Raw genomic sequence first — 12,195 nt, forward strand, 5'->3', positions numbered from 1 at the left:
ATTTTGAGATAACCATTTTGTTTATAATAGACCAAAAACCTAATAACAATGTCTTTGGGAACGACTTATTCCACCACAGTCCAAGGGGGAGGGATTACAGGTTATAAAATTTGACCAGTGTTTAAGTATAGTAATAGTTACTGGGAGGAGTACAAACGTTTTCAGGGGGATTTTTTAGGTTGGAAGAGGGGTTGAGGGGAGGGGGTCACGTGGGAGGATCTTCCCATGGAGGAATTTGTCATGGGGGGAGATAATTTCAATGAAGGAGGTGCAGAATATTCTCCCACTATTAAAAAAAACAATTAAAAAGTAAATACGGAAAAGTTTTTTTCAACTGAAAGTAAGGTGCAGCATTAAAACTTAAAACGAACGAAATTACTACACAAATGTGGGGCTCATCTCCTCCTAAATATCTCGCCCTTTACGCTAAAGTATTTTTAGTAATTTCAACTATTTATTCTACGGCCTTTGTGATTCAGCAGTCATTCTTAAAGAATTGGGACAAAATTTAAGCTTCAGTGTCAAGAGCAAGGTTTTAACGAGGGGGCAAACCCCTTCGTATACGTAATAAAATATACAAATATAGTAGTTCGTTACGTAAGTTAATTCGTAATTTGCGTATATTTTCTACTAATAAAAACGTTGGTAAAAAATTAGAACTTCTAGTTGCCTTTTTAAGTATATAAAAGATTGGAGGGCAACTGGGCCTCCTCTCCCACCTCTTATTTCTCAAAATCTCTCGATCAAAACTAAGAGAAAGCCATTTAGCCAAAACAGAAAAATTGTGTTTTAATTATTCATGTGCGGGCAGCCAAAATCAAAAACTGTATTAATTCAAAAGAGTTCAGAAATTAAATGAAAAAAAAAGTTTTTTAACTGAAACCAAGGAGCGACAATTAAAACTTAAAACAAACAGAAATTACTCCGTATATTAAAGGGGCTTTTCCACCTCAACGCCCCGCTCTTTACGCTAAAGTTTTTTAACTGTTTTGAAAAGTACAATTGAGAGAAAGATAAATAGTTTTCTATTTACTATAAAGTATAGTTCTCTGATATGCTGAATCTGATGGTGTGATTTTCGTTAAGATTCTATGACTTTTAGGGGGTGTTTCCTCCTATTTTCTAAAATAAGGCAAATTTGTTCAGGCTTGTAACTTTTGATGGGTAAGACTAAACTTGATTAAACTTATATATCTAAAATCAGCATTAAAATGTGATTCTTTTAATGTAGCTATTGGTATCAAAATTCCCTATTTTAGAGTTTGGTGACTTTTGAGCCGAGTCGCTCTTTTCTCTAGTTCGTTACTACGAACTGTTTGATATTATTATTCATATATTACAGAAATAGATGATAAACGATAAAGGAATAGATAAAACAAAGTTAGAAATAAAGAAATAGATAAAACGAATTTGAAAAATAGGAAGGACACGCAGCCAGGTAGAAAGTAATAGATCCAGGTGAGTGAAACCAAAAAATATCAAATCACGCAGTTGCCTAAAATTCTTTCATATGTCTCAACTGCTTTTCTTCACTGAATCGAAGGAAATTATACCAGAAAGCGATTGTTTACCCTGGGATTATTGCTTCGATTCTATATCAGTCATTTGCATGTATGACCTGAATAATGTAAGACCTTACGAAAAGTAAACTCAATCTGAACAAGGATTGCCACTCAAGTTCGTGAAACTCACCATCTAAACGTTCAAATGTACACTAATGCAAAAAAAGTACTGTCTTCAGAAATTATTCGTGCGAGTAGCACCAAACATACAAATGAACTTGAAATAAAGATGCAGAAGTTGAAAATTTTGTGTTAAGGTTATCTTTTTTTTTCAAAATATACAATGTTGAACCGAAAAGACCACAAAGCACGGCCGTCTTAGGTGTACTCATTGGCTGCTATTTTGAAAACAATTCACTTCAAATAGCACAAACGTGTTGCCTTTAGCAACCTTAGTCTGAATAAAAACTTGAAAAATAACTTTAATTGCATTCCTTGTGCATTTTCCAATGCATACTACTACTATTACCACTGATAACACCCTGAAGCACAAAGCCACCTAAAACCAATACAACTGCTTACGCTCTTTTTGCATCCGTTTTTATAGCATTTCTCTTTACCTGAAGGATGTCTCCAATTTCCTTTGAATCTTTCAATATAGACCTAGAAATTAGGATCGAACAAAGTGTTAATTGTGTGTCACATTCATTCAAAAAATTTTTATGCGGATTAAAAATGTTATAATCTACTGATTTAGTTTCGGGGCATTTATTATATGATTTAATAAGACATTTGTCCCGGTTTCAATTTAAGTGCGCATAGCTATTTTAATGTAACCCATGTTGACAAGCAGAAGAGGGGCAGTTCCCTATCGCAAGTGCCGTTTTACCAGCCGGGATAGTATCCCTTAAACTGCAGGGAAATTGTGGAACGGGGGATGACGCTTCCCTTGTTTATTGGGGTTCGTCCCATGATGCTGCCAGATGGACTAGTACAGAATTTTGTGCTGAATTTTGCCGTAAGGGCGAAATTAAACAGAAATGTGAACACCGATATTATCAAAACTGGTTGCCACTTTTTCGCCGAAGGTATGGTAAACGAAGCTAAGAACAAATTATTTCCTTGACAAACAGTGGGTCTTGTTTATTTTGTTAAGTCGAATTTCACATTATAGTAGAATACCAATGGCAAATAAAAAGTTCAAAATAGACAGTTTAAGTGGTGTAAATAAAATTTGTAAACAAAAAATAAACAGTATAAATAAACAACAATAAACTGTGAAAAATAACAGTGTTGCGCAAATTCGGGAATTTAGTATAAAAAAAAATACACTGCACCAAAGAAATCGTTACGGGGAGATTTACGTACTACAAGATGTTGAAATCTTAAATTATGGCATTGTACTTATGGAACGCAGTCTATTGTGTGTAAGACTCTCCAACTGATTAAATCAAAATCTTCCTACAAAATTATAGTTGTTGTTTATTTTTTCTAATTATCCGTACTGAACACATTTAGACACACAGGGTTGTCAATACCTTTCTTGTCTACTAAATCAAGTTCAAGTTCCTGGTCAGGGCTCTTTTTAAAGAAATATTCAATATCCTCCAAGGTTTTTCCTTTTGTTTCAGGAATAAACACAATGACAAAAACTGCTCCAACTGCAAGAATACAGGCATATAGCCAAAACGCACCATGATCGCCAATGCTTTTTTGGAGCTCTGGAAATGTCCTAACAACAACAAAGATAAGTAAATTGCTAGAAAAGTAGCCAATTGATCCCATGATATCTCTATACCGGACTGGTGATAATTCTGCAAGCATAATATAGGGAACAGAAGAATATCCCCCAGCGTAGGAAGTATAAAAAACTACCAGGGATGCAAAAGGTAGCCAAGAAATATGTTCAACTGATTCTGGTCCGTATGTGTCCTGAAATAAAATATTAAAATAAAAAATTCGGCATTTTAAGTGATACACTCAAACAATTGTTGATGTTATTAGGAAGTCAAGCCTTTATGAGTAAGAATCTTAAAATTTTGGGTTTACTGCAGAGATATTTTGTCTGGTTTTAGGTTCTAAAATTTGAATTTCTCGACAAACAAAAATTTGAATAGGTTTTTCGGTTTCAGATTCACCTACTCACAGAATCATTTAAAGTAATATTCCTGCTGCTTGTGCACAAAAGCGCGGTTTAGAATTTAAATAAATTTAGCTTAACTCAAAATCTACTAAAATTCAAAAATACTCTTGAAACATATAGGTGGCTTTTGAGAAACGTTGTCATCTACTTTTTCTCTCCCAAGTTAAGTCCATGGATGAGCATTGCAAAGAGTATAACTTAGAGTGTAACTTACAAGAAAAGAGACAGGCACTAGTGTCTACTAAAAAAACCATTCACGCCATATAGCGTTTGGTATTTCTTGACATTTTTTCAAGTTTCGTAATCGCGTTTCTTTCGAGATACAATACTCATTACTACGCTAATTTTACCAGTTACACCAGTTGAACTAATTTTCCCTCTTTTAATGCCGAAAAAATTGCCAAATAATGCCTAACGCTAGATGATATTTCCTAATCTTAAATTGCCTATGCTCTTTGGGTCATTGCATAATCACAGAAACTTCCAAAACTTCTAAAACTGAAGATAGATTATCAATAATGAAATGATTATTTTAAATGACAGCGTGTCAGTAAAAAAATAATACAATAGATTGGAATAGGGATTAAAAGATGTTACTTTTACCTCAGAAGCACTTTACCTTTCTCTGCCAAATAAAATGCGACGGAAGATTTTTTCCCTGTAAATATATATTTTTGTCTGTTTCAAAACCTCTTGAAAATACGCTTTCAGAATTCTAGAAAATCTGTCATAAGAGGTTATTCAACGAGTTTCGAAGAGAGAGGGAAATTAATGTTAAATTGTATTTTTAAAACAATTTTCTCAAAAAAATTTAATATCTTCTGTCCATACTTTTTATTTATTATGAAATTAAATCTAAAATTAATAAAGATTCTTTGAATCAAATTTTTGTAGTTCTGGACCTAGTGATTTTTTATTTTATTTTTTAATTACTTTTTCCTGCCAAACAGTTTATACATAATGCTGCTTACCACTCTTCACAGCACCAGGCTGCCTAGGGTAAATCCAGGTATGTAAGCTCCTTTCCCACCCCATTGCATTCAAAGGTTCACGAAGGATCATGAAGTTCCTGCTTCTCTTAAAACCATATTCAGACTTCTTCGCACCCTTGGCTTCAAATGTCTTATCTGCAGTTCTAAGATTTATCTTCTTATTCCTCCAGACTCTTTTCAACAAATTATTTATCACGGTTAATTCTGGTCGTGGTGACTTGGTCTTCTTAACAATAGTTTGGTGCTTACTCTCAAACACCGAACTCTCAAAGCCTTGAGAAATTAATTAGTTTTATTAGCATCTTTTGCCTGGCATGAAAAGAACAAGTTTTAATAAAAAGAAGTTACCCTTAAGTAAAAGTATGTGCCAAGTGCTAACAAAGATATCTTTATGATAAGACCCGAAGTGAGCATTAGTGCTTTTCTGCCAAGGCTGTCAATGAAGATTGAGACTATCAACACTGCCACTACTAAACACAGTGCAAGTATTATTGTAGCAATCCCCACATCTATTGGACTGTTTCCTTCAAGAATAGTAACCTGGAAAATGAAAACCTTAAGGCAAATTTTATAATGTGAAAATTGCTCTTTGAGCAATTTGAAATCTGTGAGCGAAAAAGAGAAAAACTTATGCGTGCATTTTGACAGAAAAAGTAAATTTGAAACCTATTTTTCAGTTCTGTTCCTGAGATTTTACAGATATTAAGCTCCGAAATTAAACTCTAATATAATTTAACGTAAAAAAGACCGTAAATCATACTGAGCTTAAAGGTTAAAAGAGCTCTTGAGGGGTCTCAGAATAAAAATGATAACATCAAATACAGAATAATTTGAAAGACTAATATTTTATCAAGTTGTTCTATTTACATGACCGGGACTAAAAAAAAAAAAAAAAAAAAAAAAAAAAAAAAAAAAAAAAAACGAGAGAAGGAGTGATTATAAAACCTATAGTCCAAGACAAAGCATGATCAGTAAATGAAAAGTAAGTATATAAAGTAAGTAAATAAGTAAAGTAAAAGAAAGTAAAAGTAAGTAAAGTAAGCAAGTAAAAGTAAGTAAATGAAAAGTAAGCATGTATATGATAATAACGATGATAAAACAAAACTTTGATCAAAACCTGAAACGTCATCAAGACTGGCTATTTAGAAGGGTGAAAAGTAGTTGTGATCTTTTTGTTGTTAACTGTATGTACCTTTTTATACTAAGGTTGGGAAACTTCTTAAAGAGCTAGAGCCTAGTAGATCCCAAAACAATTGGTTCCATTCTCTATATAAGTTATCATAAGACTCAGTGGTGTCAATTCACAGAAATTAGAAAGAGGGCCGACATATATCTTCTGAAATCTAGGTGGGCAATTTTGTTCTTGTTTTCAATTTGTCAACAAAATTACCAAAATATAGGAATTTCTAAACCTAGGGTGAGTATTTATATTGTAGGGTATATTACCTCAAATTCAGAGCACTGATATTACCTCCTCTGCATATAAATATGGTTCTATTAACGATTCTTAGTCTTACAAAGTAACTGAGTAATAAAGTAATGTCCATTTCGTGCTGTACTGAACTTCAACAATTGACAGAACAGCTTGACAGGACCTCTTACTTACAGAGCACCCGGACTCAAACGATTTAATTGCTTATGCGTTCACTAGTATCCATTTAGCTTTTGTAGTTAGCAGCAGCCCTAACATATTTAGGTAGGTCAATTAATATAGGACAACTTATCAATTATCAGTAGTAAAGAAAGAGGTCAACTTTTGCTTCTCAAAATTTGAAAGCTTTCCCAGTGGAGAGCTCAAGAGTCATGTTTACCAGGAGACCATCAAAGCAGGTGCATTCATCCCTTAAAATCATATCCTGGTTCAACCTTTGCTTTAAGAAGGCTATTAAAGTATAGGGAAACGCTCACACACGTTGAATGTTATCTGATAACCATAAAGACGAAGTCAAAATTTGCACGGAAGTAGCCAGTTTGAGTTGATAATCAAATTCTGAATTTTAGAAAAAAATTAAAAAGTTTCCTAAACAAAGACAATAAATCGTATAAGACTTAAATATTTGAAAGACTGCTTTGTGGTGTACTGCAAGTTTGCTTCGGTTTTTATTTGATATAGGAATTATAGGCATCGAAGAGCGCTGCCTAAGTAAAGAACGATGTTGGCACACTGTATTTTTTTTTTTTTTTTTTAGACCAGGACACTTTGTATCGAAGGAGCTGAACTGCCATAAATCACCATCAATAAATAAATGAAACCAAAAATGAATAGAAACTACAGTAAAAAACGAGTCAAACTCAAAATGAGCAGAAACTAAGTGAAGTGCTGATGACACCCCTGTCTTCTAAGGAACAGTACATAATTTGTATAATGAAAACAATCCCAATTTCAAGCTATGGGTTTTTATTTCTCATAATATCAAAAAAAATAATTACAACCAAGATTACTGAACAAAACAATTCAATGAGGATTGGCAGTTTAATATGCAAGCCTGATATTCATTTCTGAAAGTCTGATTAATTTTGGCCTATGAAAGTTGAAAAAAAAAAGCGAAAACATTTAAAATGTTTTGTTTTCAGTAACGTGTAAATTTATTGAAAATAAACCCAATTAAAAAAATGTTCTCTTTTTTAACTTTAATAAATCCAAAATTATTAAGACTTTCAGGAATGAATACCAGCATATATATTAAACTATAAATCCAGATTTATTTGTTTTATTCAGTCATCTTGATTATGAAGCTGAAGCGTGGGGCAGTCACGGCCCAGTCCGTAATATTTTCAATTCTCGTAATTAATAGGAAATTTTTTTTAGTTTATTTTTAAATGTAAAACTTAACAAGCATAATTTTTTTTTGAAAATTGTTACCGTAGTGTTTATTTTAGTTCACTACAAGGTTACATTGCCTAGCATTCGTTAAAACAGCAATAAGATTCACGACTTTCAGGAAAGTCGTAAATTATTACGACTTTCAGGAATGAATAACGGCATATATATTAGACTGTGAATCAAGATTTATTTGTTTTATTCAGTCATCTTGGTTATGAAGGTGAAGTTTGGGGCAATCAAGATCCAGTTCTTAATTTTTTTTTCAATTCTTCTAAGTAGTAGGAATTTTTTAAAGTTTATTTTAAATGAAAAACTTATCAAGCATACATTTTATTTAAGAAATTGTTACCCTAGTGTTTAGTTCACTACAACGTCACATTGCCTAGCATTCGTTAAAACAACAATAAAATTTAAAAGTTACCGAGTTGTAGACCACTGCTCCGTATCCAGAAAACATTTGAAGAAATACCAAAGGCACCACAAGCAGCACAGGATGGAAAAAAAGTGGCACAAGTATCTCCCGAATATGAAATTTTGGCTTCGCAGCTTCTCTGTCACAATTCTCTTTTATTCTGAACAGCTCTTCTGATATATCAGTATCCCTGTCAATAAGAGAATATATTGGGAATTTGTGGAGATCTTTGTGGAGAGAGAAACACGTGCAGAGAGAAAATATGCTGTATCACTGACAGTTTTCTTTGACAGTTTACAACTGACAGTTTTCAGTCTTGTTGCTAACTTTTCAACATTTCAACATTGGCGTAAAAATATTTCAACCTTGGATTTACCAGACTTAATGTTGTAGCTAGGATACTGAGTTTTACTTTCCTTCAAGCTTGGTAGGGATCAAGCAACCCCTTTGGTAGATGTATAAATAACAACATTGTCACTAAATTTACCTTTTAATTTATGTATTTACTTAATTTTTTTTTTGACTCTTTCAAGAAAAAAGAAAGGTTGTCAATTTTTTGTCTAGTCTATTCGGCTCAAATCTGTAAGTTTTGTTCATAGCACTTATGAAGAAATTTTTTTAAATTCTGTAGGTGTCATTAACCGAATACTTTAGGGGGGTGATAAGCAGGTAAATTTATCAACAAGCTAGCTATTTATTTACTAGTTAGTCTTTTTTTGTGATAGCAGATTTGCTGATATTACGTGTCAGGTAGATAGTATTTTAGGATGATTATCTTATTTGACTAATTTTGGGAATTTTACTTATGCTATTTAAATGGTTGAACACTCCGTCAGAATAATGAGGCCTCTTGACTCTGATGTTACACAATTTTTTTTTTTTTAAGACGAACGTGATAAGAGGGTAACTTCACCCACAAGTGTCGGCTTGGGCTGTTTCTTTCATTTAATTATATATGCTGATAAAATCAACCACATATATAACACTTAGATGGAAATATTTAAGAAATTAAACAAAGTAACCAAGTAATAAAAGGCTTGAATAGATTTGTTAGGTTCAACCATGGTGTCAACTGCACTTTTATTCCTATGGTATTTTGGGAAAAAACAAATGTAATTGATGTTCTTTATTATCTTGTGTTTCAGTCAACTTTGCATTTCAGCCCTCTGTATCTGCATTAATATACATACCTCCTCCACCACTAAAATTTATTCAAAGCCTCAACATTAAATCTTCTTATCAGGGTCCCAACTACTTTTTCTAATCACTTCTTCCTACCTCGATCGAAGACATTCATATTTTTTACTCGAAAATCTTTATTATCATAAATTTCAAAATACGAAATTGTTTTTTTTATCATCTGGTTTTGTAAACCTGTACATACTCCTCCTCCACCCCTACTCTATTCACATTCTCATAGCTTGATGAAAGACGAATATAGTTGAAGGTTCTTTTTATCATAAGTTTCATTTTTGTTTCTTTTTTTTATTGCTTTGTTTTTTCAATGTTTTTTCGGCGTTTTCAGGAGGATTTTTTGGTTGGAGGCAAGGGTTGAGAAGAGGGGGATATGCTGGGGGAACTTTTTCATCGAGGAATTTGTCATGGGGGAAGAAAATTTCCATGAAGGGAGCGCAGAATTTACTAGCATTACTAAAAAAAACAATGAAAAAATAAATATGAAAAAGTTTTTTTCAGCTGGAAGTAAGCAGCAGCATTAAAACTTAAAACGAACAGAAATTATTACCTATATGAGGGGCTCACCTCCTCCTAATAACTCTCTCTTTACGCTAAAGTATTTTTAGTAATTTCAACTATTTATTTTGCGGCTTTTGTGATTCAAGGGTCATTCTTAATGAATTGGGACAAAATTTAAGCTTTAGTGTAAAGAGGGAGATCCTGACGAGGGGGCGAACCCCCTCATATCTATATAAATAAAAATAAGTTGTCTGTGTGTGTGTGTGTCGACTGACGTCATGTTTGTCGACTGACGAAATTATAAGGATTGAGCTGTATGCGTCATGAAGTTGTTTGTCGACTGACGTCATGTTTGTCAACTGATGAAATGTCAACTGACGACCGGGAACCTCAAAAAGAAATTACAGACTGGGACACCCGGACACAAATCACGACCGGGACACAGGGAATATAAATGACGACCGGGACACAGGAACACAACTACAACGGCGACGCCGGGGGCACAGGCGGGATATATAAATGACCACCGGGACACAGGGATTGTTCGAATAGAAATTACAGACCGGGACACCGGGACACAAATGACGACCAGGACACCGGGACACAGGGAATATAAATGACGACCGGGACACAGGGACACATCATTAGAATAATGAGGTATAGATCTGAATACAGGATTGTTTTTCTCATGGACACTTATATGTTGCATGTTCAAGAGTCAGTAAACCTGACAATCTATTTATATGCAACATATATATATATATATATATATATATATATATATATATATATATATATATATATATATATATATATATATATATATATATATATATATATATATATATATATATATATATATATATATATATATATATATATATATATATATATATATATATATATATATATATATATATATATATATATATATATATATATATATATATTCAAAGGTGGGGAAGAAATATTCATCTCTATTCAAAGGTGGGACAAAGGGGCACAACTACAATGGCGCGTAACTAATATGGCGCGTAACGACTACAGCTAGTATATATATATAAAATAAGTTGTTTGTCTGTGGGTCTGTCGAGTGACGTCATGTCATCATGTCGTCATGAAGTTAGTTGTCGTCATGTTTATTATGACGATGACGTCATTAAAAGTATTTAAGAAAATCATTCAAAGACAAATTTTTAATTGTAAGAAGATCGTTGACGGAAAAATGTTTAATTGTAAAATGACTGAAGAACCTACAATGGCAACAGCCGAGGAAGCTGCTCAAAGAGTCTATGCCAAAAAACTTGCGGCTGATAGAGAAAGTAAGAAAAGAAAACGTGCCGAGGAATCACAAGAACAGCAATAAAACAGGCTTGCGGCTAAAGAACGCAAAACCGTGCAGTTAGATGAAAATCCACCTGGACAGCGAGAGTCAAAACATATCAAAACTGAAAATGATAGCGATGATGATTGGGTTTGGGATTTTGACTTGGATAAGGTCTTCAATGCCTACCAGATTTTAGTTAAGATCGTTGAAAGAGAAATTTTTAATTGTAAAATGACTGAAGAACCTACAATGGCAACACCCGAGGAAGCTGCTCAAAACGAACGTGTTCAAGCCGAAGTAGCTGAGTTGGTAACGCGTTATGTTTCAGGTTCTAGGTCCGAGAGGCTCCAGGTTTGAACCTTGGCTTTAGCATTAATGCAAAAGAAGAAAAAACTGAAAAAGCTAAAAAACTAAAAAAAACAAAAAAGGTAAAAAACTAAAAACTAAAAAGAAAAAAAAACTAAAAAAAAATATAAAAAGGTAAAAACTACAAAAAAACTAAAAATAAAAAAACTAAAAACTAATAAAAAAACTAAAAATAAACTAAAAACTGAAAAAGAAAAAAAAACTAAAAAAAGGAAAAAACTGAAAAATAAAGGAGAAAAAGAAAACTAAAAGCCGGGACACAGGGAATATAAATGACGACCGGGACACTCAAAGAGAAATTACAGACTGGGACACTGGGACACAAATAACGACCGGGAGATATAAATGACGACCGGGACACTCAAAGATAAATTACAGACCGGGACAACGGGAATATAAATGACGAACGGGACGCTCGAAGAGAAATTACAGACTGGGATACCGGGACACAAATGACGACCGGGAAACTGGAAATATAAATGACGACCGGGACACAGGGAATGTTAGATTAGCAATCACCATCAGCAAAGCTTAAGGGCAATCATTAGAATAATGAGGTATAGATCTTAATACGGATTGTTTTTCCCATGGACAATTTTATGTTGCATGTTCAAGAGTCGGTAAACCTGACAATCTATTTATATGCACAGACAATGGGACATCGAAGAATGTTGTATATTCGCAAGTTTTACGGAGTTAAAAACATATTTATATCTATAACGAAAAGAGAAATCTTTTCTCTTTTATTTATATTCACAGGTGGGACACAGGGACACAACTACAATGACGCGTAACTAAAATGGCGCGTAACGACTTACGCGCGCGGGGGGGCTTGGGGGGGGGGCGAAGCGCCCCCACCAACTAGGTGTTAGGGTGGCGCGAAGCGCCACCCCAACAGCTAGTTGTATTATAATTAATCCTTTTAACTCCTCAA

General features: G+C 33.6%; 1 protein-coding gene across 1 annotated transcript in view; it reads right to left on the reverse strand.

The window, feature by feature from the left end:
• Positions 1-2,616: 2,616 nt before the first annotated feature.
• LOC136041280 (facilitated trehalose transporter Tret1-like) overlaps positions 2,617-12,195 on the reverse strand; it is a 49,177-nt gene continuing 39,598 nt past the window's right edge. The window contains exons 5-7 of the mRNA XM_065725889.1: positions 7,883-8,063; positions 4,986-5,177; positions 2,617-3,434 (exon numbers count right to left, since the gene is read on the reverse strand). Of these exons, the coding sequence (XP_065581961.1) occupies positions 2,994-3,434; positions 4,986-5,177; positions 7,883-8,063 (814 nt within the window). The 3' untranslated portion in view covers positions 2,617-2,993. The remainder of the gene's footprint in view (positions 3,435-4,985; positions 5,178-7,882; positions 8,064-12,195) is intronic.

This window comes from Artemia franciscana, unplaced genomic scaffold (genome assembly GCF_032884065.1).
Source record: "Artemia franciscana unplaced genomic scaffold, ASM3288406v1 PGA_scaffold_1213, whole genome shotgun sequence".
Lineage (NCBI taxonomy): Eukaryota > Metazoa > Arthropoda > Branchiopoda > Anostraca > Artemiidae > Artemia > Artemia franciscana.